The following is a 25,073-nucleotide window of genomic DNA, read 5'->3' as shown; positions in this document are numbered from 1 at the left end:
CAACGGTCTCTACCACATAGGTTGTCTTCCTCTTCATCCCTTTCCTTCCGTACACCGAAGCAGAAGCGAAACGATATCCGACTTGGTCGATGATTGCACATCCGGGCGTCGCAGCATCTCTCCTTTCCTACTTGCTTTAGCATGTCATTTACTGCCTGCGAAAACATCATGTGTGCATAGCCAGGGATGAAGGATATCCTCCCCCCCAAAAAGTGTTGTTTTTCCATTACCATCGATCATGTCATGGGTGTGGGTGTGGTTGTGGGCTTACGTATCTATTGCTGCTTCCACAGCACATGTCCAACCAGACAAGATCCACGAGGCGCAAGGAACGGGACTGCTGCTTTTTAGACCACTGTTAGCTCTATCTACTTCCATTGCCTCTACGCCCTGTTTTGAATGAGGCGCAGTGTAGAAAAGAATGAAAAAAAGTCATAATTTGAAAAACCAAGTCGATATGCTCTCGTCATCAACAAGCTCAGGTTCAGGGTATCTTGATTCCGCAAAGTGAAAGTCACCAATGCACCGTTGATAAGGGCACTGTAGGCGCCTGATTTTTAATAATGCCTCTATGGCAAAACCATGCCATGTCCCACACCGCGCTATGCGTTAACCACCCACGAGCACCTGCAGCCCAATCCATAGATTAAACGCTGAGCCAATGTATCGCCCAGAAAGACCGCTATGCACCTATTACCGATAACCCGTACAAACCATCACCAAGTCAATGTAAAGTCGCGTTGCATCGTACTCGTACCGTACACGTCGCATCTCACTCACCCAAAAGACTGCTCCTAGACCATAGGAGGCGGCGCCATCCCCATGAACGCCTTGTTCTTGCCGACGTCGTCTTGCTTCATCGTGCCGTTGAGGAGAGGGCAGAGTCTGAAAATCGCGCGCCAAAGCTGTTAGCATATCTTTCTTTGCCATGTAGATTCGTGAATTCCAAAACAGGGGGGAAATAGAAAGAAACTCCTCGAGGCGGAGAGTTGCATATTTGCCAGTGCCAGTGTCGCTGGTTTTGTAGCCTGAATTTTTTGCTTCGTCGTTTTCTGGCTAGCTTTCGTGATGGAGGCTCAGTGGCAGTGAGTGCTGGCTGTCGCAAGATGCAATCTCAGGTCCTCGAGCGGAACAATTGTGCAAACGCAGAAAGCAAGTGTGGGGAACAGGGGAAAAAGAAAGAGAATGTCGACAACTGCGAACCCTCAGCCCATGCTGATAGCCCTGGTTGCCACACAGCTCAGCATCGCGCCACGTGGCGGAAATTTCTTCCACGCGTTGGGCTTCGTCGCTCAGGTGGAGGGACCAGGGATGTCCTCTTCAGCCTCCACAGGCGGCGCCGTCACCTTTGTCGCAGACGCAGCCTGGCCACGCTTACGGGACGTGGGTCGGCGTCGCCTTGCTAAGGGCGCCACGGGACCGCTGACGGAGGAGAAGCTCTTGAATAGGCTGAGGTGGCAGTTGGGACAGATGGAGTCTTTTACTGACTTTTTGTTGGTTTTGATGTGGCCAACTTGACCACAGTTGGCACATTTGCGCATTGTAGGCTGCGTCTGCTTCCCAGATGGCGTGCCGTCGCCGTCCGGAGACGCAGCGTCGCCATCGGGAGAACCGGCGGTCGTAGCAGCCTTTTTCGAGGCTCGTTTCTTGTTGCGTGCTTGGTTAGCTTCGAGGCGCGCGATCTCGGCGCGAATACTGTACACATTAGATAAGGTGATGGAAGAATGTAGACTTGAGGCATACCGCTCCTCGTTCTTCGCGTCCATTTCAGCGTTGCCGGATGGGCCCGAGAGGCGGGTGATACTGGTCTTGTTAGTGCCTTCCTGTACACAGAGCACGATACATACTCCAAGTTGCTGTTAGCGAGCTGCTCCTTGCGGCGAGTATAGGCCTTGATGATGGCAGGATCGGACACAACTTCAACCTGCTGGGTCTCCTTGCCATTGACAACAACAGTGCGAGTGATCTTCAACCATTTCTTGCCACCTTGACTGGCACGGCTGAACGAGGAGGCGTTGTCATCATTGGCACGTCGTCCGCCACCTGGGGTAGGCGCCGGGGTAGCTCTAGTACTCTGTCGGGCCAAATTGTCCTCCTGGGTGTCGATGTCACCTTCGAGCGTTGGATCCGAAGGAGGTACTTTGGACGACAAGGCATCCTTTTGTTTGATCCAAATCTTGCGGATGGCTTCTTCATAGTCACGCTGCTGCTTGGCCACGTTGTAGCTGTGCCCACCAAGCTCTTTCTTGGCCTGCACAGTATCGGCCACAGGGGCACCTTGCGCTCGGAAGCCGCCCTTCATAGAAGTCTTGAGGAACGAGTAGGCTTCACCACGACCTGAAGGGTCACCTTCACCGTGCAATTGCAACATAGCCTTGCCTTGATCGGCATAGACAAAGTTTTTGGTAGCACGCCATGGAGCCAGTAGCTGGTCGGTGCTCGCTGTACCTGCTGCATTGTCCTTGTTGTCCTTGTCTTCGTCATAATCATCTTCACCATAGCCTGCGTCACGGAGATACTGAGCACCAACATCCTTGGCCTCGAGGAGGGCGATGTCTTCGGGTTTGAGCAGAGATTGGACAGTGTCTTCACCCGGAACAGTGTTGCCTTTGGCCATCTCCCATTCTTTTTCTTGCTTGTTGAAAACCATGAACTCCTTCATCTTCTGGCGATTTTGCATGTCAGTTGTGTCAGGGAAGTGGCGAGTAACATCCTCAACTCGAAGGCGGTGCGACTTGCGGTGGCGGATAATGCGGTAGGCAATGGCGCGAAGGCGGTATTTGCTGGCTGAGGTGACGTTGCGCGAATGAATCCCAGGCACAGTCATTGTGGGTAGCTCTTGGCCGACAACGAAGGCATTGTCGATGGAGCGGATGTAGTAGCGCTGACCTTCCAGACCGGTGGATTCGCGAACGACCAGGAAGTCCTCGTGACCAGGATTCTGCTCGAATACAGGAGCCTTGTACATCGAGTTGACAAGCGCAGTCATCTCTTCCCCACCATCGATGTGACCGAAGGTGTTGAATGGAGACTTGTCTTCAGGGAGGAGCACAGTCAATTCACCGATATCGTGTTTGGGTCGAGTGGCATCGTCAGCTGACTTTCGTCGATAGTAGTTGACAATTTTGTTGCCCATACCAGTCGAGGACAGCATCGTGGGGTGCTCCTCAGAATACTCGAAGAGTGCAGCGGTCGAGTTGTCGCCGAGAGAGAGGTCTTTCGATCTACTGAAGATCTCCTTGGGCTCTTTGCCTTTCAGGACTTTCCGCTTCTGTCGAGGAGCCTTCGAGAAAGTAATTGGCGCTCTGAAGTGAATCTTTTTCCGGTGCCAGTTGCGGAGCTCCTGAAGTGATAACTGAACTGGGTAGTATGGGTATTGAAGACGAATAGCAGGCATCGAGTGATCAATAGTCGTATGACCAAGTTGGCCTCGGACCTTGTGCTGATGATTCTGCTTGAGAAGATCATACTCGGTATCGTTCGAGGTGTTGAATCGATCAAATAGCTTGTGCACAACAGTTTGCGGACCTTTGGTCTTGACGCCAGGCTTGGACTTTGTATTCATGGCTTCAGGGTCTACCTCTTCGAGCAGAAGATTAGTATCGTTGAGGTCCAGAAGAGGCTTGCTGGCAATCTTCGCTGTCATGCGTTCGAAGTTGTCGAACGAATCCGGCAAAGGAAAATGAGGCATGGTCACAATGTCGTGGTCGGATAACCCGAGTTTGCGCTTTTTGCGAGCTGGCTCGAGAGCTTCGAAATCGTCTTCGTCAAACATGGCATCAGGGTCAGCGATCCTAACTGGCACATCCCGGGCACCTTCAGTGTCTGAATCGGCAGGATGAGAAAGAGTATCAAAGTCGGTGCACAAGAATTCGAGATCCTGCATCGTGATCCCGCCTGGCAATGGCTCATCACCATCAGACTCATCGTAGAGCTCTGAGTCTTCATTGCTGGCAGTAGGCTGCACGATGTGCACGATGTCGCTGCGGGGTTCTTGAAGGTTCGCGACTCCAGCGGAGTTGAACAGCAAGCGTTGATCGGATTCGATCTCGAGGGTGACTTTGGTAGGCCGGAGCGGCTTGGGGGGCTTTAGTGGCGTCTTGCCCTCAAGCCATCTCGAATGGCGAGGAGGGAAAAGGCGATTAAAGTAGGGTATTTCCTGCTGTTTGAAAGTGGGAAACTCGGTGCGAACCCATTCGTCGAGGTTCTCCTCCTCAGTCTCCGGCACCTTGCCACCAAAAAGCATCATTTGTAATAACAACATCTTGGCATCTTCTGTATCGTCTGGTTGATTGCTGGTGAGAGGGGCTTCCTGGTGGTCAGCACCGTCTTGATGTTCGGAAGCGAGCGAGGCTTTATCGCCATCGTCATTGTCGGCAACTGGAGTATCGATAGCATCTGCTGCATCGATGTTGGCAGGCAAGGCAACAGTCCCAAACGAGTCCAAGCCACCCAAGTCGGCATCGCCACCAGGTGGACTGGATCCGCCGAAAAGATCATCATCGAAGTCGTTGAGAGGTCCGTCTGGTGTACCGTCTGTCATCGCAGCGTCTTCTATTCCCGACAATGGCTGGTAGGAACTTTGCACCGGTCCTCCTACGGGCTCCTCATCTGGGAGGTCGTCGTCAGACACGTCGCCATAGTCGACCGCGTTATCAGCCTTCTCGCCTGGCTCAAGTTCCCGGTCTTCGAGGCCACGCATGATCTCATCCAATCCGACTTCTCCTTCGCCGAGCATACCCCCTAACTCAGCATTCTCAAAGACATTTTGTGGAAGCTCATCTGGTAATTCATCCGTCGGCGCATCGAATTTGAGGTCTCCATCAATCGGAGCGTCGAAGTCGAACACGTCGTCATTGTCGCCGAATAGATCGGGCTCCTCTTGATAGCCTGCCATCTTGTAGAAAGTCTTGATCTCTCCCTATCACCTCCGACAGCGGCCCCGCGGGGAGATTAGGTTGCGGAGCGCACTCTGCGCATCGCCCCAAGAAGTCAAGCGCAGCGCCAGAATGTCAGCTTGAGGAATTTATCGATGGAGTCGCACGAAATCGTGCAGCCGTGTGCGATGAGACTCGGTCAATGTTAGAGGTGATGAAAGGCGTGGCGGAGGCGGCGATCAAGTTGTAGTCAACCGCAGTCGCGACGAATAATTTCATGAGTCATGCGGGGTTCTTTCACCCATCTCCAAACAATGACATGACTCAAGCAAGGCTACAGGCTCCTCAGCAAAGCTCGCGTGACGGCGCTGTTTGTTCTTTTCAAGCTTTGCCTAGTTTGCATTGCGGCTAACCTGAGATACGTCAGACTGAAGGCTTACATCGTGCTGACACTGTGAGGATAGTGATTGGATGATAGAAGGTGAAGTTTGGGGTATCATTGCTAAAGTACACTACGAGGGCTGGCAAGGCGACGTGCAGGCACCCGCCAGTATCCATAGCTGCTGTCTATCATGGAATTCTGCCCCAATGGCCATAATAGACACACAGAGCTCGGCTCGCGCCTCTCGTGCAGTAGTGGATTACCTGAGTCTGATCAGAATTCCTGACCTTCTTCGCTATTTGGCGTACGTCACTGGACCTTGGCAAGTACAAAGCGACGTAGTTGGATATCCTCGAGAAGTTGTCATACAGGTGAGTCAGGCTATAAGGAGCCATGGTCTCAACATCGAAGACATCTGAATCCGTGTATGTGGGGCCTGAAAGGTCAGCTGGCGGCTGTGAACGAAGGGAAGACAACTCACCTCCCCACGGAGGACTGGCAAAAATTACGCCATGGCGTTGGATCAAAGTAGCCAACGGCGTGTCGTTCTCCTTGCCTTGCTTCAAGCCTAGAATCTCGAAGCAGTCACCCTCAAACCAGGTGATTTTGTCTCCGACGCCGTAGATGTCGGCATTGTGCCTGGCACAGGCTAGGGTAGCTGGATCTCTCTCAATGGCGTAGACTCGCTTCCATCTCCCAGATAGTGCCAAGGCGATTGTGTTCCCTCCTACACCGCAGAAAGGATCTACCACAATGGCTCTGTCTTGTGGCGCCGCCTTAGCAACGTGGTTGGCAATTTTGATAGCGACAGACTCGTGTGTGACGCCAAACCAGGCATCATCTGTCATCCAAATACCATCGTCGTATTTGGAGAAAATCGAGTAACCCTGATGCCAGTACCTACGAAAGTGTTAGCATCGATGAATGAGAATACAGCGGACGGGAACGGTGGGCTCAAGTCGGTGTCATGCGTGACTTACTTCTGAATATCCCAAGGGACGTCTTCGAGATTCTGATAGTGATGGACACCATTCGGCAAAGGTGATGACAGTTCTTGTCGTTTTGAGGGTTGCAGGTCTTCAACCTGTGCTTGACTCTTGCGTTTTCGTGACTTGACCATTTTTAGGAATCTCGTGCGCCCTTCAGGTGCGGCTTGATAGCCAGGTCAAATTTGTTAAAGACATTGAACTACCAATCCATAAGTTCATCTGCTGGGCACGCGACGAGGGCCACGCGATATATCTCCGCTATCTCCGCTTTCTTCCTCACTCTGCGGGGAACCAAAAAAGACATCTGATTCGAATCATGAGCTATGCTCACATCTGTACGAGCGTTCACTCGGCGCAATGAACAATTCAGAATTCCGGAACTTGCTACAAAAAGATGCAAAGTCAGCAAACGGCAGTGCCATCAATGGCGCATCGTTGCAAAAGCCGTCGCTGGGCTCTCGTGCCCGAGCCGCGATTCCGATGACTCCACGCTCTGTCATGGGTCGGAATGCATCTACAGATTTTGCTCGACAGGTCGCAGAGCATACCAGAAGTGACAGTGGCGAACCACCGGCGAAGAAGTTCAAGTCCAGGTCTGCACCGAGAGGCACCAGACTAGCCCAGGGTTACTCCGATCGAACGACTGCGAGGAGAGATGACGAGGAGGAAGAGAGCGACAAAGTGAAGAAGCTCAAAGAGCTGGAGCAGATGGTGAAGGAAGAAAAGATTGACCGAGCTACATTTGAGAAGCTACGCGATTCAATGGGCATTGGAGGTGATTTGGGTACTACTCATTTGGTGAAAGGTCTGGACTTCAAGCTACTTGAGAAGACACGACGAGGGGATGATTTGAACGAAACACCAAAACAAGCAGTGGATGAAGCGTCATCCGTGCCAGCGGAAGAAGCCCTTGACGAAGAGCTGGATCATGTTTTGGACCACGACATTGTGGCGAGGACACGAGATTCGGCTGATGCAGCAGAGGATGGCCTGGAGACTACAGAAGCGCAGCCCATGACTCGGGATGAGATCCTGCGCAAGCTGAAGGAAGCTCGCAACGCAGATGTGGCACCCGCCCCATTGCCAGCACTTGGAGATCGATTCAAGAAAGTGGCCCGTATCGAAAAAGCGGGAAAGAAGAAGTTTGTCGAAAGCATCAATGGACGTCGCCGCGAGGTTCTCGTCATCACCAAGGAGGACGGTTCTACAAAGCGAAAAACTAGGTGGCTCGATCCTGAACCCGTTGAAGAGAAACCACAAGTCCCACTAGGGATGGAAGTGCCTGCTGAATTTGCAGCCAAGCAAAAGGCACTTGCTGAGCAAGAGGCAGCCGAAGACGAAGACGACGACATCTTCCAAGGCGTTGGAGCCGACTACGATCCTCTGAAGGACATCGACAGTGACGCGGACGATAATGGCACGACGACCAAGCCTGATCCAAGTGATGTCGGCGAGACCAAGGGCCGACCACGAAATTATTTCAACACCAGCGGGTCCGAGGACCAGGATCGGAAGCAGAACCCAATCATGCAAGATCCTACCCTTCTGGCCGCCCTAAAACGAGCTGCTGCGATTCGACAGGATGAGAATTCGACAGCCACCGATGCAACATCACACCCAGATCAAAGTGAGAAGAGTAAACGGTTCCTCCAGAAACTCAAGGAGCGCGAGCGACAGGATGCCAGGGACTTGGATCTTGGCTTTGGCGACTCTCGTTTTGGAGATGACGATGATGAAGATGGCCCAATCTACGAAGATGGAGACGAGCATGAAGGCAAAAAGCGAAAGCGAGGCCCGAAGAAACGCAAGGGCGACAAAGACAACGTGGCGGACGTGATGAGTGTACTGTCACATCGTAAGCCATAGTCCACGCTGGCGTGATCAAACATATAATTTCAACACGGGACTGAATGCCTCCATGGCTCCCAACAAATGACACCGCTGACTCTCGAGCTGCCGAATTTTGATCGTCGCAGGTTAAGCCGGGGAAGGGGCGCGACGATGGAGTTCCGCTGTGGATGAATATAGTCTTTCCACCAGACATCGTGCCCCACTCGGTGGACGTGGACAGCCGTTCGGATTGCCCTGTTGCGGATGAGGCTCAGCAGAAGTCACTGCAAATCCTTGCCGCACGAGATTTGGTCGCACAGAGTTCCAGGATCGGGAAGGCAGTGTTGAAGCCAACTCGTCCTGTTCAAGCATGGGATTTTAAGACAGAGTAGCTTGTTGTGTTCAAGGCTGTGTTCCCCTTGCCGAAGCCTGAGCCGAACTTGGATCGCAGCTGACGTGTTCACCTTGCATGTCCAAGTACCGTCGTACCGGCAAGGAGCTGCCAATTCGACCTGTGCAACGGCGATGAGGTGCACCTTTCAGCGGCGGTTGGGGCCGTGAATGGCGGCCAACCTTTCTGCATGCTCGGACCGCTCAGAAGCTCCAGTTGACGAGTGAGATTTTGAGTCGATGCCATGACTTCCTGCTGCCCCTGCATTGTGCGAAGATCTGGACTGGAGCCGAGTTGAGGATGAAACAGAGTTGTTTTTTGCCTCCGCGCTAGACCGGCCACGTCGCAGTCGATTGGATGGAGTCCGGGCCAGTGGGGCGCCATGGCTGGCAGCTGCGACGACGCTAACGCAGGAACCTCGATCGCCCAGGTGGCCCCCTTCCCCTTTTCAGCCTCCACTCCTGTGCCGAGTCACATCGTCTCTGCCTCTTCCTGGTCTTTTGTCAGCCGCCAACACCCACCTCCTCGGCGCGGTTCTTGGGTGGACATGGTTTGCCCATGTTGCTGGGCTGGCGCTTTCGGGCATCTGCAATCGGCCGGACTGCCCCTCGCCTGAAACACCCGATGGTCATACCCATGATTTCTACCTTTCATCCAGCCTTCCCACGCGTTAAGCGGATGAAAAGACGTGTTTGCCGGCTGCATCTGGGCCTGCTCCATGGTCCAACAAAGGTGAAACAACTCAACCCTCGCGGACCACTCGCAAGATCGGTCAAGCCTTCCACACCGCATGGTATAACACCAACCCTCCTGCTTCCCTCCGACTCTGATTCTCTTTCTGTTCCATCAACACCTCCGTTCCCCGTCCTGTTCTCTTGACACGTTTGTGCAACACACCGCACCCACCATTCTTTCTATCTCGAGGCTAGCCCTTGCATTCTTTCACTTGAGCTAAGCTCGTGGCTTTTCGCTATCGTCCATTCCTTTTTGCCGACAGGATCGCATATCCCCCATCCTACCAATCAACAACCAGATCTATACCTGTATACCACAAACAGTCAATATGGTCTCCAAGTCTCTTGCTCTCTTGGCTCTGTCCAGCCTTGCTATTGCTAAGCCTCATGGCCACCAGCATCAGCACGTTCCTAAGCACATCCCTCAGGGCACTGGTCCCCGTGGACCCAGGGGTACTGGACGTCCCGGCTTCTTTCCCGGTGGCAATGGAACTTGGGGTGATGCTCCCTTTGCATCGGGCTCTGGAGCTGGCTCTGTCCCGGTAGTCACCCAGACCGTTGTCCCAGTGCCAGGTGAAGGTGCTCCTGGCATGCCCACTGGTGCTCCTCAGGTGCCTGGCGGTGGTGAGGGTGCTGCCCCTCCCAAGCCCGAGATCCCCGGCGGCGATGAGGGTGCTGCCTCGCCTCCTGCCGCTGGCGCTCCTGGCGGTGGTCAGGGCGGCATCAGCGGCCCTCCCGATGTCAACAACAACATTCCCGCTACCGATGTCGCTGGCGGTGCTGGCGGTAATGCCTGCGTTCCCCAAACCACAACGACCACTACCATTCAGTATGTCACTGTCACTGCTGACGCCGGCTCGCCTCCTCAAGGTGGCGCTCCCCCTGCTGGCGGCGCACTTCCTTCTGGTGGCGAAGGTGACCTGACCAACACCAAAGATGCCTCCGCTGGTGAATTCTTTGGCGTGCCCACTGGTGGCTTTGGTGGTGGATATGGTGGTGGTCATGGTGGCCAGGGTGGTGACTTCGGTGGCGCTGCCCAGTCAACGACCTTCGCTACCCTGCCGGCTGGCGGCAACGCTGCGCCTACCCCTGCCGGCGGCTACGGCGGTGCACCCTCCGGCACTGGCTCTCCTGCTATCCCAACTGGTGGCAGTGGAAGCGGGAGCGGGAGTGGTAGTGGCAACAGCACCGGCGGCGGCGCCTCTGGTGGCAAGGCCGGTCTTTCCTATAACTCTGCCGGTCTCCTTTCCGCCTTTGACGGCGCCGGCATGAGCTGGGCTTATAACTGGGCCGCCAAACCTGACGGCACACTTCCCTCTGGTGTCGAGTACGTCCCCATGTGCTGGGGTGCCAACGACATCGACACCTGTGCTCAGGCAGCTGCTGGTGCCAAGCATGTCCTGGGCTTCAACGAGCCCGATCTCGGTGAGCAAGCTGACATGACACCTGAGGCCGCAGCTCAAGGTCACATCAAGGCACTGAACCCTCTTGGCGCTGCAGGAGCGCAAGTCGGCTCTCCCTCCATCACCAACGGCGGTGCTCCTCACGGCATTGACTGGCTGAACAAGTGGTTCAGCGCCTGCGGTGGCCAATGCACTGTCGACTTCGTCACCTTCCACTGGTACGACTCGGCCTCCAACATCGGATATTTCAAGCAGCATGTTCAGGATGTCATTGATACTGCCAAGCAGAACGGCGTCAGCAAGGTCTGGTTGACCGAGTTCGGTGTCACCTCCGGTGACGCTGCCAGCTTCATCACCGAGGCCAAGGCCTTCCTCGACAGCACTCCCGAAGTCGAGCGTTACGCTTACTTCATGGCTGCTGAGGGCAACTTGATTCAGGGCGGCGGTCTCTCTGCCGCTGGCAAGGCCTACGCCGGTTCATCATAGTTCGGTCACGGCACCAAATGCGGTCACTTGACCCACCTTCTCGGAGACATGTTGTTTGTACAGCACCAATCTTTGGAGCCAGATGCTCTTGTGAGTGTTCGAAGATATAGCGATGACCGGACAGAAAAGCAGATGTCTGACCAAAACATTGGTGTACTTTTTTCCTTTTGATAGATACAGGGACAGGGGAATCGGAAAATGAGACGAATCATAACAACCCCCAGACGTGGAAAGATTGTACGCTGCCGCAGTATTGGTAGCCGTCTATCAGAAGTTGGTGCACGCGAGATATGTGACCATGATCTATAGAGATATATTCAGCAAGTGAACCCAATGTTGAGATATACACCTAACGTTGCGTTTGCGCTGTGCGCTTCTGCTTCCCTTCTTTACTACTCAACTCGATCACACCTGCGCTCCACCCATCAGCTAGTCAACATCGAGATTTCGTCTTGCAATCGTCGATGGCGTGGATCAACGGCCCTTCGAATGCCTTGCGAGGGCTGTGCTACGGTGCCGTGCTTGCATTTATTACTCTGATTGCTCTGATATACATCGAGGTGATGTTCCGCCAAGCAGATTGCGAGGGTTGGACGGGTGGAGAGCTGGAAGGAAAAGTGGCGAAGAGACTGTAGCTTGAAATACATTTGCAGGAGTACAAGATGAGTAACGATGATACAGTGTGAGGTACCCCAGAATGCCTTCTGGGACATAGGTTTTGAGCAGCGACAACCTTTGTAGATACATTGTTGCACTCAGATCCAACCAGACCTCACATTGGGTGTAGCTCTAACCTCGGACACTCGCCCTTGGGGTGATGGTGCAAGTCTTCTCTTCCCCGCCAACGCTGTGCCCACTCCCTCTCGAACGAGATCAATTCCCCACCTCTTCCCACTCCCCTTCCAACTCGGTAGATCCCACCACCCCAGCAGAACCTTTTTGTTGCTGCTGCTGTTGCTGCCGCCGGCGCCTTCTCTTCCCCAGGGCTCCTCACCTTCCTTCACGCCCCTATAGACCTCGCCAGCCAACGGCCCCCCAACAACCAGCTGCAACCTCCCCCAGATCTGGCACGGATTCCCCTTGACGACCTCTCGGCCTGCCCGTACCGCCCAGACCGCATATCCCATCAGCAGCACCATCGCCGCCAGCATCGCCTGCAACGCCACTTTACTCTCCTGATGCATCGTCAACTTCAACTTCTTCCTCCCATTATGCACCGTGACCCTCCACACCTCGCCCTCACCATCCTCGGTCCCGTTCCCCGCATCCGCCTGCGCCGCCGCCGCTGTCGCCACCGCTCCGGCGGGCAGCGGCTGCCGCATCGCCAAGCTCACCGCCTGCGCCATATAGCGACGGTAGAACTTCTGCACGCTCTCAAACACGACCCTCCGATCTGCGTCTTCCACGGACGCAAAGGCCGCCTCGCCGGCCGGCGACGCAAAAAGCCCGGTCTTGCCGAACAGCACGCCCTGGAAGAAATGGTCGACGGGCGTGGCGGCGTTGGCGGCCGAGGGGAAGGTGGTCTGATTGAAAATGGAGAGGGTCTGGTCGAGGGGCTGCTGGATGCGGAAGGGGAACGCGGTGATGTTGGGATCGGTGGGGGAGGCGGGGAGAAAGGGTTCGACGTCTGGGTCGGCGGAGAGCAGGGTGGTGTTGAGGATGCGTTGCGTGGCTGTGAGGAAGGTGTGTGAGGCGAGGGATTGGAGGTGTTGGGTGCAGACTAGGGTTGTGAGGTTGGGCGTGGGCGAGCTGATGAGGTCGACGTGGCCGTAGATCAGAGCGAGGGAGGGGCAGCCCGGTGGGTTGTCGGGTTGGTTGGGGGCGGTTTCACCGACGGAGCCTTCGATGGGGGAGTTGTATGGGCCAACGTGGAGGGATAGGAGTTTGCCGACGTAGGATTCATTGGTGGTACCTGAGATCTGTTGCGAGAAAGGGATCTCAATAAAAGGGAGGGTGCCATCGGGCCCTCCACGTTGGCAGCCCTCCGGCAGACGTGCGCGGGCATTGAGACTCACGCTGGCGGCATTAATGCGAGGATTAGCCGTCACCGTAATATTGACAGCGTCGGAGGCGAGGGCAACGCAGCCAAGTGACGCACGGAGGGCTGGTATGTTCAGGTCCAGGACAGCGCTTCCAGTCTCGTCAAGATCCTCCGTAGAGCCGAGAGACGGGAACACGAATTCTGCGTAAGTGTTGATCGGATAGCTCAGATTGGAGCTCTCGAGAAGACTGCAAAGCGCAGCTGCATCTGCTGGATCTATCAACGCCGACTTTGTTGTAGTATCGAAACCCTCGATCTTGGGGAGATCAACAATACGAGCTTCCGACGCTGGATCGAAGGTGAACAAGCCAGAAATAACAATGGTCAACACACTACCAACCAGTGCTGCGGTAGTAGAAGCTGCCACAGGCCAGAGATGCAGCCTGGCTGCTCTCCAGAGGGTCACGGGCGGCAAATCACCAACGAAAGATCTGTCCGGGAACCTGGGAACTGACATTGATCGCATCTTAAGCGCACTCAGCGGTCCTAATAGTGCGATGTTGAAGTCAATCGAATTGAACAACGTGGCTATCAAGAGCATGGTGAGAGCGGGCACCGTCCTCAGCCATACGAGAGCGCTGCTTGCATCGTCTTCGTCGATCAGCACGATTGTGCCTTGTGGGCGTTTCAGTGAAGCTTGGTGCACACCCTCTAGTGTGGCGATAGTAAGCACTGGAAGCACAAGAGTGAGTGCCACCATTGTTGGTCGAAGCATCAGTGGCGTCCACCAGTGATGTTTGTCGTCCGGTCTTGGCTCAGGTTCAACGAGAGGACTCGAAGCTGTAGCGGGGCGGGTTGAGTATACCTCAAAGACTGGGCGCTTGTCAAGTGGCCCAAGACACCATGATGTGCCAAACCGGTAGGCTCGTAACATAGCATCGATGCCCTTGCTGTCGAGGTCTCTGCTGCTGTTGACGAGGCCTACCAACTCTTCATTTGGCGGTATATGGCCGGCAAGTGCGATGAGAGACTCGGGATGATGGGGAAGAGCTGGGCGGGGCCTGACACACCAGACGGCGATAGTAACAAGCACGAGAAGCAACAATCCTCCAAACATGAACCATAGCGAGAGTTCTGTAACCACCAAGCGCTTCGTTCGAAACGAGAGGCGCCCCGGTAGAGGTTCATCGATTGTTCGCCGAATATTCTTGTGTATAATTTGCGAGGCCACAGCTCGAAATACGGTGTTGGCTGCATTTGACACGATGTCATCGCCCACGTCGTCGTTGAGTAATGCCTCGTAACCTGAAGGTCCTATTTCGGATCGTTCATGGAACACAGTATCCGCCATCATCCGAAACATCGTATTTGGAGATTCTTCCTCGAGCAGGCTATTTGCAGCGCTCGCAACACCAAACAGACCCGCTCCATCAAGGATAGAAGCAGTGAAAGCATTTGCCAAATCGTCATCTGTGAAAGCCTCAGACAGTGACGGTGGGCCCTCACCTCCGGCAAGAACTGCCCGCACTGGTGTCTGAGAAGTCTCGTAGAGAATGCTGGAGTTAGTGATGCTCACATGCGGATTGCAGACTATGCTCTTGGTGCGCCTGACATTAGCCGACCAACTAGTCACGTTGACCTCGTCACCAATCCCTCTCGTGGCAGACTCTGAGGCATCGGGAAACTCCTGCGCGTATTCAATCTCAGCGAGCACAAGAAGTTGGATATTATCCGTCTGAGATCCGGGAGCTCTAAAGTCATCACAGTCGACTCGCTGCATACTGGCGCGTCTTTGGATGTTGGGGACTACCTGCGATTCCAAGATGGCCTTGTCAAGGAGGAATGTCGGTTCAACACCTGTGAAGGAGCACCGGGGTGAAGTGACTGCGATTCTGCCCCTCGAAGCGTTGGTGAGCTGAGTATCGACATGTTCGGGATTGATAGTAACGTGAGCGGGCGCACAGCCGAAGTCGGGTACAAAGGTGCGTACGTTTGCTCGAAACTCAATGTCGGATGCACCGGGGGTTGGATGGGAAAGGAAAGTCTCGTAAGCGAATCCATCTCCAATGCCGTCTTGACGCTCAAGACCATATGATGAGATGCCGAAGGCATTATACACTAGAGATGAGTCGGTTCCGAGTGTGAATGCGGTTGCGTTGAACAAAGTACCGTCAAAACGACTCGTTTGCACCAAGGAATCCGATGGTACTTCAACAGCCACATCGCGTACATCAAGAAGTGCTGTCGATGCTAGAGTGATCCCTTTCAACAGCGCAAAACCGAATACACTGGCTGGCACAGCGAAGTGTTTGTTGCCAATAGCCTGCGCAAAGCTCACAATCTGTAGAGGCGAGACGTAATCTAGGCGGAGACTCTTCTCTGCTTGCGCATTGCCATCTTTCAATACTGCCCATGGGACAAGTATCTTCACCTCGTGGTCGAGTTGGCGCCATGCTGCGGCAACAAACACCAGCAGTGCCGTCGGTCCATATGTCCACAGATAGTGATTATCGGTCAGGGTCTCAATGCCGTTGGTTCGAAGACTGCTTTGACGTAGTACCACCAGACCTGCGGCGAGACAAGAAAGTAAAATGCCCACGGCAGACAATGCGGCATTTGTCAGCCAGGAGCGACGCCAGTAGATCCCATGCTGCCTCTCAGCCGTTCTGGTAGGGGACTGGCTGCGCTTAGTAGTCTTCCATACCACGAAGCGACTCTTCGCTCGAGGCCTTGATGACATTTCAGATGCCTCTCGGCATGATTATATGCATTCGATCATGGTTCCAATATGTAGAGGCTGGTCACGAATCTATAATGCGTCGGAATCAAGCTTGAGAAGCTGTGGTTCAGAATGAGGAGAACACGGGGGCCCAGAAGCGTCATCGGCCATCATAAGCGCTGTCTTCCTGTCCATGGCGTGGCTAGGCATGGTCAACCATGCAGCCATCAGGTTTCGACCCGACATACGTCCAAGACATGCTGGCGGTAAGGACCAGATAAGAATCTGGCATCGCCTTCTCGCTTATTTTCAACAGACTCACCTGGCCAGAAACGAAATAGTAAAACTTTGGTTCACAACGAAAATATTACTGGTTGACAGCCACAATTTCCAAGCATGGCTGCATAGAACTTGGGTAGACGCACGCTTGCTGAGTGGTCATGCCCACACTTTGTAGAGATTAAGCGCCGACACGGATCAGGATGGCTCGGTTAGCCGCCTTTCTATAAATAGCGCACTGAAGGCAGCAAGCATCCTTACGCTTCCTTGCATTGCGAATCTGGGTTGGTCCGCCGCGAGCTAAGTTGTTAGGGTCGACGTTAAAGGAGTTGCAAACACAGATGTCGGTACCGTGACGACAGAGTCATTGAGGCAAGACATCATTCACAGCATGACTCGTGCAGCCTTGCTTTCCGCGTACGAGGCTTTGGTATAGGTGGTGCATGCGGTCTTCTCAAGCAACGAAGCAATATGACGCCGTCCTGCTGCCAGTAGTCCACACTCAAGTCTGGGCTCGACAGCGCAATACCATGTTCGGGGCACTCAACAGGATCATAGGACGGCTGGATGCCGAGCCATCCCAGCAGAGCAACACTCAGAATCCGGGCGACAACACCTTCGGCTTCCAGGTCCTGCGGAATCCAAACACAGATCTCGCCCTTGAGCCATTTTTCGACTTCATTATAGGCATCAATGGCCACTTCATTGTGCGTGCGATGTCACCCGGCCGCTGACATGTCTGACGGTGTTATAGGAGTCTCCGGACCCGAATCTATTCTCGACCGAACTCAAGAACTGTGCGGGAGGGTACTGCTCGCTCGACCTGTGGAGCGCGAAAGGACAGAGGACAACACAACTCACGATCCCCGTGCCTCAGCCGCCCGACTCGCTGGGGTTGTCCCTGCAACTTGCACCTTTAAACTCGACTTTCAACGTCTGGCACATCCTAGACATCCCTTCGCCATTGTCGCCAGCCCATGTTGCTGGCCTTCTCCCACATAGCGACTACATTCTTGGTTCACCAAGCGGCACATTAAGAGGCGAAGCTGCCCTGGGAGAACTGGTCGAAGACCACCTGAACAGAAGCTTAATGTTGTGGGTCTACAATTCAGAATTTGATGTCACGCGCGAAGTTGAGCTCATCCCGCGACGAGGGTGGGGAGGAGAAGGTGCTCTGGGCGCAATACTCGGCTACGGGGCGCTTCACCGTCTACCAATTGGCATCGGAGAAGAAGTGCAGGCGCCTGGTCAAGATCTATTTGACGCTGAGCAGAAGACTGAGGTCGTCTACAGTGGGGGAGAGAACGGATCATTTCTACCTGCACCGCTGTCTGCACCACCAATGCTCAGCCCCAGTGCGTCTGCGCCTCCCATGCTGAATCCAAACGCTCCTCCTCCGGCGGCAGGCACTTCGAGAGCAAAGAAGAGCAGACCGAACCGAGCGTTGTCGCCAAACAGCGGGTTCGATGATATGTTCGCTGAAGGAGCACAGAAGAGCGCTGCGCAGGATGCAGTGCCTTCGAGGAAAGGTACACCACTTGCTCCACCACCAAAGATGGGAGGCAAGCCTACCGAAGCAGCTGCCGAGCCGAAGACCGAAGACCTGGGCGAGCCAGGCGACGCTGAAGAAACCTGAAACCCTCTACCATCGAAGAGCCATGCGCTAGACCTGCCTTTCCGGGTCAAGATGGACGAGCAGATATCTGGCCTTCATGCTTACGGTACCGAGGAAGGGACGCTCGCCTCATGACGACCCCTGGACTTCACTCTCCCACCAGCCGACGAATTCCCGCAGTCGCCTAGTGCGCTCGGCAGCCATCCTCCTACCTGTGTCAGTCTTCATCATGTCTCCCAGCTTGAACAGCTTCTCGTGGAAATGTTCTATCGAATCATCAAGACTCCTGGCGCCTTTTGCACCGCCGAAAGCAAAGCACCTCCCAATACCGATGGCACCAATAGCATCCAGTCGGTCAGCATCCTGAACAATAGCCAGCTCTGGGATCTCGGCGATTAGAGCTTGCACTTTCGCCGGATCCTTGCTCTCAGACGAGTAGGAGACGCCCTCTACCAGCCTCTGCAACCGCAGCGCCTCCGGTGCAGACATGCCGACATCGAGCAGGGCATCACGAATGGCATCCTTGGACTGAGCGTACTTTTTGTCTTCTACGTCGTGCAAGAGCGCCCCAAGAAGGACGGTGAAGGCATCAAGGGCTGGGTGAGTGGTCTTTTCGGCCTCGTAGATGGCGGTGGCGGTGGCGGTGACTCGCTTTACATGTCGGAAGTCGTGAGAGGCATCGAACTTCGGGTTCTGAAAGAACTGCTCGACAAAGGCGTAGATTTTGTGGACAGTGGTAGACTGGTCACTCGACAGCGCGGGGTGGTCCGCTGGGTGGGTGAGACCCACCGAACCCATGCTGAGCACGCAAATAACAACACAATCAATATTTGCCTAACGAAAGGAACGAAGCCACCTCAAACACCGCTATCCCTGCTGTCAGTGGTGCGCGAACTCGCGTTTTCGATGTGTAGGGCTGCTCTGGAACGTGTGAGAGGGCGGGTCAACGCGTTGCCTGAATTTGAGCACCGTCGTGTGGTGCTGAATGGCTAGGTCAGCCAATCAAAGGCCAGTAACGCCCGGCCTGCACTGATGCGGGAGCGTGGCTATGTTCGGACAAGCAACATAATATTTGCACTAATCATTCTTGCTTGAGCCGAATACTTTGCTTGCTTGCAGTCACCATACCGTGAACCGACTAGATCCAAGTCGAAACTTGAGCTGAGTGGTGAGAAGGTACGTTGGGAGTACACATGGGCGTCGCGAACTCCTCGACCCACTTCCTCGCGATCTACCTCCCCAGCAAATCCCGCAGCATCGCCTGCAGATTTCCCTCCCGCCAGAGCGTATAGTGGCTCTCCCCCTTAAACTCCCTATACACCGCATCCCCTCCAAGTCTCTCCGCCATGAACCGCCCCATCGCCGGCGTAGCGGACACGTCCTCTCCGCCATACCACAGCCTCACCCTCCCCGGGAACGCCACGTCCTCAAGCCGAAACCCCCACGGCCGCCAGTGGAACTCCATGCCCTTCGCGTGCGCCCACGCGCCCTGGCACCACGCCTGCCGCAGCACCCTCACCGCCATGTTGAACGCGTTCTCCTCGAGCAACACCTCCCGGTCCCTCCCCTCGAAGCCCGCCTCGAAGTCCGCGCGCAGCTTCCTCGCCAGCGCCACGCCGTCGTCGTCCAGCTGCGCCAGCGGCACGTACTGCGTCTCGTACCACTCCCTGAACTCCGCCGGGTGATCGCGCCACGCCTCCAAGGCCTGGCACTGCAAGTCGCTCATGCTCGCGAAGCCGGCCTCGCAGGGCCCGACGCCGGCGCAGATGCCGACACCCCGTAGCTCCGAGGGCGGGAGGTGCTTGGCGCAGGCGAGCGCGAAGCCCGTGCCGCCGCTCGTGCCGACCATGTAGTAGCCGCTGCGCTGCAGGCCCAGGTGCGCGACCAGCGACTCGATGTCGGACGGGTAGTCGAGCACTTCCTGGGCGTCGTAGGGCGTGGAGAGGCCGACGCCGGGACGATCGGGACCGATCCAGCGCACGTGGCGGTCGTGGGCGGCGCGCGTTTCGAGGGCGCCCGTGATGCTGAGGCCGGAGTCGGGGTGCCCGTGGATGTAGATTATGGGGGTGCCCGTTGGGGGGCCGGCGGTGTGGTAGCCCAGCTGGCGGCCGGAGGGGAGCGTGATGGCGTCGCCTGGGATGGGCGGGGAGGGAGCCTGAGACTGCGTGTTGGACGTGGTGTTGATGTTCCTCCTACTGAGACTTGACGGCGGTGGATGTAGCGGCGTCATGAGGCCATGGACACGGAGGGCTCGTGGGGGCCGGCGTGTGCGGTAGGGCATGGACAACATCTTCCTCTAGATAGCTTCTGGAGAAGCGAGCGGAGAGGACTTGTACTCACTTGAGATCTGAACTGGAAAGGGGCCATGCTGCTGCAGCCTTTTTGTACAAGATAGCTGAGCTGGCGATGGATGGGCATCGTATAGAATTCCGTATCCGGAGGAGGTCGTAGCGGTACAAATGACCCGAAAGGGGCAATATGGGGTGGCGGGTGCCTGTCAAAATTCCTGTGATACGGCGGTGGCGGTACGAAAGGCGTGTGACGCCCCGTCCATATCTTCCTTCCACGGGTTACATAGCACGCGTCTCGTGGCTCTGTGGGTTTTTTTTTGTTTCTTGTGCCGATGTTAATATCTAGAATGGGGATCCCCCCTCCCCCCCAACTCATCGACCTTGCGACGCTACGGATGAGTCATGACTACCCCGGATCATAGGCTGGATTGATGATCCTGTGCTCGCTGCCCAAGGAAATTGAACGTTGTCCACGGGTTGCAGTGCAGGCGAGTGCGGACCCTGTTGCCCCTGTTGAGCCAGTGCAAAAGTATCTGTAAAGCAAGTGGACCCTGTGTTCATGGTACAAATCGTCTCTAGAGTTGAAAATTCCGCGAGACGACTGCAGCGGTAATTCGAGCGTCATACCCCGACTGAACGTTGTTCGCACTCGCTTACCGTCTGAGCCCTTGTTATAGTGGCACGAGCGATGTGTGGCCAAGCAAACAGCCAGGGGCTCTGATGACCACCAGTAGGCGGCAAAGAGATATGCAAAACTTCCCTTCACTGGCTCAGAGCCTTATCGATGAGCATCGACGCGGTCCGGCGCGCCACCTTTCCGTCTTCATCACCGTGGGCACCTCCCTCAAACAGATACCACGGCTGTAGATTCTGACACATGCCCACATCCTGCAGCAGGTCCCGCATGAGCCGAAACACCCCGATCATGCCCTTTTTCGTCTTCAGCTTATCCAGGTGCCGGATTGATGGCTGCTCGGGCATCGGCGTCTGCTCGCTCTGCCGCACAAACTCAAACACCAGCGCCGCGATACCGGCCGCAACAGCGGTGGCCACGGACGTGCCAGACCGACGGCTGGTCTCGTGGTCGCGATGCGGTGCCAGGACGTGCAATCCCAGCACGCTGAGGTTGACGTCCTCGAGCGAATAGAGCGGGTTGAAGGAGACGAGTTCGTCGCGGCCGTGGAAGTCGGCCGCGCGAATGCTGAAGACCTCGCGGTGGCTGGCGGGGAAGGTGATGCCGCTGTGCTTGCCGGCGTTGGAGGCGGCGGCGAAGAAGATGGCGTCGCCTACCTTGTCATAGATCTTTTTGGAGACGACCTTTTTGTTTTCGTGGTCCCACTGTGCTAAGGCGAATGACATGCTGATGATGTCGACATGCCATTCCTGCACAGCATGCTCGATGGCCTAGACAGGGTCATCATTGGGGCTTGGTTCCTACGCTCGAATTTGACAGCACTTACCTCGGCGACATAGCTGCCACTCACACTGTTGCGGTCCTTGAAAATGCGGCATATGTAAAGGTCTGCATCTGGCGCTACCTGGTGTGCAACCATGGCACAATGTGTGCCGTGACCGTCTTCATCCTCGTACCAAGGAAGTGTGCCGCCTTGATTGGAGTCATGTGACTCGTCACCACCGTCGGTGATAGCTGTGGACCCAGAAGAAATCCAGGACCTGCCGTCCTGTATTCGTTTCCGAGGTCCTCTTCTAGAGTGAAGCTCTGCGACTTCCGGATGTGCAGTGTTCAGCCCGGTGTCCAGAATGGCGATTCGCGGTCGATTCCCAGGGCCAGACCGTAGTGGTCGCAGCATCTCTAGGAGATCATGGGACTTTCTTAGCCATATGTCGAACCAGTCGTCCGCACCAGCCAGATCATCTTCGTTGCCATTCAATAGAGTTGCGTCCGATAATTTGTGGGGTGGATGTTTTCGGTCGCTTACCGGAGGAGCAGGTTCAGCGGAGGCAGCTGGTGGTGCTTGGATAATCCCTCGCTCTGGACGACTCAGAGACTGTTCGTGTTGAGACTGGTCAGTTGCACGCGGCCTCAGGTCGGTATCTCGAGGGGGGCCTTTATCGAGCACTTCATCTCCAAGGTCAAACGAATCAAGCTGCTTCAAGCGAACGCTGATTGGAGCTGATGCCTGGGTTTCGTAGTTCAACAGCTGAGCACCAGTTTCAGTCGATTGCTCGTTATCCTGTGAAGATTGATGCTGAGCAGATGCTGTTTCAGACTGCTGCTCCAGTCGTCGCTCCTCTCGTTCCTGCTCCACTAGCTCTTCTTTCTGCAGTTTCGCAAGATTATTGGTGATTATTTTCACGTTCTTCCTGATCGAAGAGTACAGGTCGTCATCCTTCCCCAGGACCCTCTTGCCGAGATCGCGAATCTTCACGAGAACTCTCAAGGCTTCCTTGGTCGAAGAGATATCGCCGAGGTTCGACAGATCGACTGCCCTCGCATTCCGCATGAATAGGACATCGTATAGCACGGCTTCTTCGTCCGGCCCATCCGGCGAGTCCAGATCCTTCAAAAGACCATGTTGGATTTTGTCGGCCTTCTCGTGGTCGCCTGTTTCTGCAAGAGCTTCCGAATAATCTCTTTTAGCGCGCAAGACTGGCGGGTCTTTAGGATCCAGGTGACCTTTCACGGCGTTGAGGAAAGAATTGCAGTACTTGACGGCCTGTCCCCATTTTTCCTTCCTGCTGGCTTTATCTGCCTGTCTCGAAAGTTCACGCCAGTGTTCCAACTCTTCCTCGCCAATCATCTGGCCGTATAGGAGGGTGATACAATTGACCTTGAAGGAATTGGTGGCTGTGGAACCAACCAATACCGCGTCCGCTGACCGTCTAAGCCCGGGCTTTGCCGCGCACGACTCTGTCAGGCAAAGCGCACCATAGTCAGGGTTTGACAAGAGTGTTAGTCATCACAATCATCTATCTGTCAAGGACTGAGCGTATTACGGGCCAGCATATGGCCAACATGGGGTGGGAGAGGCAATGGCCGGGATTGATCGAGGTAAGAACTGACACACAAGTCACCCCCTCACCCTGGCTGGACGGTCCCAACAATCGCGTGGGGCAAGGCCGACAGCCCCCGGCGATCGCGGATCGAGCCGCCCGCAACCAAGGCCCGGGGCGAGATGTTCCAGGCTCGGATGGTTACGCCAGTGTAGTAGAGTATGAACTACGGAGTACAGGCAAATACTTCCAGTCCGAGCGGTCATTGTAGAAACTACTCTTCATCTCCCGGAATACCGAATGCTAGCGTGTGCTCGTTCCCCTCGGTTTGCGCAATCGCCGAGTTCAGGCCGAACTCATCAGCCCCTATGTCTTCGTTCTCGAGACGAAGGAATTCGCTATCGTCGACAGTTTCAGGTTTCGGCGCTTTGGCATCGCCATCGAGGACCGTGCCTTTCAGCACATCCTCCATGCGAATCTTGCGAGAGAATTTGACATAAGTGATCTTCCGAAGGCGGTAGCCGAGGATGAAATCGGACGCTCCGAATGAAGCTTTCGTGCTTCGTTCGACTTTGGTGCCCCCTTTCACATTGACGCCCAACGGCGCTGTTCCTCCAGTCGATACCGTCAGATCAACACCAACCTTGGCGTTGAACAGGACTCGACGGTCGCTATCAGTACACACAGATGCTTTTGTGGCACTCATGATGCCTGTGATCATGTAAAGGTCAATGCGAAACTTGTTCCTGCGCAACACTCGCTGCACTTCTTCATTTGCGAAGGCCTTTTTTACCCAATCCTGTTCGGGCTCGATCTCCTGAGTTCTCAACAGCTCCGCCTCTATTTCGTACACGCGTCGTCTTCCTCGCTCGGCATCGAGATCAACACCAAAGCCAAAGATCTGGAGAAGCGACGTGCCGATGCCTGTGGAGACTGAGGTGTCTATCACTATGGTCGCTTTGAAGTTAGGCTTGGTGATGTCCACTGTCGGTTTTGGTAATGGCTGCGGATTGGGTTCTCCATAGTTGAGTGAGGCTTGCGGCTTTCTTGAATCTTCGATGATACTGCCCAGTGCGATGGGCCCTCCAAGCTGGAAATGCCACTTTGGTGGAAAGAAGTACGAGGTCTCCTCGTTCGCCATGACTGTCAACCGAGGAGGTCAGACTCGACGTTTATGGGAACGTCTATACACCCCTGAGACGATGCACAACGATCTAACAGCAACCGGGTGAGACTGCCAGAACCAGACTTGTCGCGTGTGCGCCATCCCACATCCGGCCGAAAGCATTGGATCGCAACTCCAAGTGGCGCTCGTCGTGATAGTGGAAGCGGGGTTGATGCATATTAGTGACCTGTCCCAACCTCCCACTTTTTGCTGCAGCTGGCTTGCCTTACTGCCGATGATACCGCTCTTGGCGATACTCGACTTCTTCAGCTGAAGCTCTATCGAGTCTCTTGTTATCCCGCTTCTTCAGCATCCGCGGCAGGACGTACAGGCGTGGGTCAGACACTCTGCGACAATGATTTCGGGACGATTTTGCATTAACAGTACACATGCGATGCCTCTACCGCCATTCTAATCATGTCGCGTCCGGTGTGCAGTCTGAACCACAGCCTTGTCAGTGGTCCGTCGCCAGCTACCTTCGCTGGAGCACTGCGATGCTCGAGCTCTGTGCGCACACGGAACAGACGAATTCGAGCAGCGGCAAACAGTCGAGCGCTTACCATGAAGCATGCCAAGCTATCTGTTCGAGTCGTTCGATCGCATCGAACGTCAGCGCAGCTCGCGACATGGAGACAGGTATCTCGAGGATCCTGAAAAGGTCTTTGTACGATCAGCGCCTCGTGTTGAAAGGCGGCTGTACGGGGACGGGCCACGGTATGAAGAAAGACGCCCTCATAGGAGCCACCGATCCACAGGTCCAGAGATCGTCCTGGAGGAACCACCTGTTCCGGAGCGTGAGAAGCGCGAGAAAAAGCTGTATGGCAGCACTGTTTATCAGTACACCGACCATGAAGTTCGTACCGTCAAGAGCCGACCTTCTAGGTCGGACGAGAAGCCGCCGTCAAAAGAGTATGTCGATGCCTTCGTGAAGAAATTGGGCGGCAGTCATTTCCAGGGGACAATCATCGAGAATCCG

General features: G+C 55.1%; 10 protein-coding genes across 10 annotated transcripts; 3 read left to right on the top strand and 7 right to left on the bottom strand.

Moving 5' to 3' along the window:
* Window positions 1-1,292: 1,292 nt before the first annotated feature.
* On the bottom strand, window positions 1,293-4,897 carry HMPREF1541_05393 (uncharacterized protein; the record flags this gene model as incomplete). The annotated part of the gene is made up of 3 exons (XM_008719733.1): window positions 1,293-1,695; window positions 1,744-1,803; window positions 1,848-4,897. 3 exons carry the CDS (start codon window positions 4,895-4,897, stop codon window positions 1,293-1,295), a joined length of 3,513 nt encoding a protein of 1,170 aa, XP_008717955.1.
* Window positions 4,898-5,447: 550 nt separating this feature from the next.
* On the bottom strand, window positions 5,448-6,379 carry HMPREF1541_05392 (uncharacterized protein; the record flags this gene model as incomplete). The annotated part of the gene is made up of 3 exons (XM_008719732.1): window positions 5,448-5,695; window positions 5,741-6,159; window positions 6,240-6,379. The coding sequence occupies 3 exons, from the start codon at window positions 6,377-6,379 to the stop codon at window positions 5,448-5,450; spliced, it is 807 nt and encodes a 268-aa protein (XP_008717954.1).
* A 226-nt stretch (window positions 6,380-6,605) lies between these two features.
* On the top strand, window positions 6,606-8,114 carry HMPREF1541_05391 (uncharacterized protein; the record flags this gene model as incomplete). The annotated part of the gene is made up of 1 exon (XM_008719731.1): window positions 6,606-8,114. The coding sequence occupies one exon, from the start codon at window positions 6,606-6,608 to the stop codon at window positions 8,112-8,114; it is 1,509 nt and encodes a 502-aa protein (XP_008717953.1).
* A 1,418-nt stretch (window positions 8,115-9,532) lies between these two features.
* HMPREF1541_05390 (uncharacterized protein) lies at window positions 9,533-11,092 on the top strand (the record flags this gene model as incomplete). The annotated part of the gene is made up of 1 exon (XM_008719730.1): window positions 9,533-11,092. The coding sequence occupies one exon, from the start codon at window positions 9,533-9,535 to the stop codon at window positions 11,090-11,092; it is 1,560 nt and encodes a 519-aa protein (XP_008717952.1).
* Window positions 11,093-11,847: 755 nt separating this feature from the next.
* Window positions 11,848-15,813, bottom strand: HMPREF1541_05389 (uncharacterized protein; the record flags this gene model as incomplete). Its single annotated transcript, XM_008719729.1, has 1 exon — window positions 11,848-15,813. One exon carries the CDS (start codon window positions 15,811-15,813, stop codon window positions 11,848-11,850), a length of 3,966 nt encoding a protein of 1,321 aa, XP_008717951.1.
* Window positions 15,814-16,601: 788 nt separating this feature from the next.
* Window positions 16,602-17,707, top strand: HMPREF1541_05388 (uncharacterized protein; the record flags this gene model as incomplete). The annotated part of the gene is made up of 2 exons (XM_008719728.1): window positions 16,602-16,778; window positions 16,826-17,707. The coding sequence occupies 2 exons, from the start codon at window positions 16,602-16,604 to the stop codon at window positions 17,705-17,707; spliced, it is 1,059 nt and encodes a 352-aa protein (XP_008717950.1).
* A 108-nt stretch (window positions 17,708-17,815) lies between these two features.
* HMPREF1541_05387 (uncharacterized protein) lies at window positions 17,816-18,484 on the bottom strand (the record flags this gene model as incomplete). The annotated part of the gene is made up of 1 exon (XM_008719727.1): window positions 17,816-18,484. The coding sequence occupies one exon, from the start codon at window positions 18,482-18,484 to the stop codon at window positions 17,816-17,818; it is 669 nt and encodes a 222-aa protein (XP_008717949.1).
* A 433-nt stretch (window positions 18,485-18,917) lies between these two features.
* On the bottom strand, window positions 18,918-19,967 carry HMPREF1541_05386 (uncharacterized protein; the record flags this gene model as incomplete). The annotated part of the gene is made up of 1 exon (XM_008719726.1): window positions 18,918-19,967. One exon carries the CDS (start codon window positions 19,965-19,967, stop codon window positions 18,918-18,920), a length of 1,050 nt encoding a protein of 349 aa, XP_008717948.1.
* A 772-nt stretch (window positions 19,968-20,739) lies between these two features.
* On the bottom strand, window positions 20,740-22,739 carry HMPREF1541_05385 (uncharacterized protein; the record flags this gene model as incomplete). The annotated part of the gene is made up of 2 exons (XM_008719725.1): window positions 20,740-21,381; window positions 21,438-22,739. 2 exons carry the CDS (start codon window positions 22,737-22,739, stop codon window positions 20,740-20,742), a joined length of 1,944 nt encoding a protein of 647 aa, XP_008717947.1.
* Window positions 22,740-23,206: 467 nt separating this feature from the next.
* Window positions 23,207-24,073, bottom strand: HMPREF1541_05384 (uncharacterized protein; the record flags this gene model as incomplete). The annotated part of the gene is made up of 1 exon (XM_008719724.1): window positions 23,207-24,073. The coding sequence occupies one exon, from the start codon at window positions 24,071-24,073 to the stop codon at window positions 23,207-23,209; it is 867 nt and encodes a 288-aa protein (XP_008717946.1).
* Between the last annotated feature and the right edge of the window lie 1,000 nt (window positions 24,074-25,073).

This window comes from Cyphellophora europaea (assembly GCF_000365145.1).
Source record: "Cyphellophora europaea CBS 101466 unplaced genomic scaffold supercont1.5, whole genome shotgun sequence".
Classification (NCBI taxonomy): domain Eukaryota; kingdom Fungi; phylum Ascomycota; class Eurotiomycetes; order Chaetothyriales; family Cyphellophoraceae; genus Cyphellophora; species Cyphellophora europaea.
Note: the sequence above shows the minus strand (reverse complement) of the source record. Positions and strands in the feature narration are given on the sequence as shown.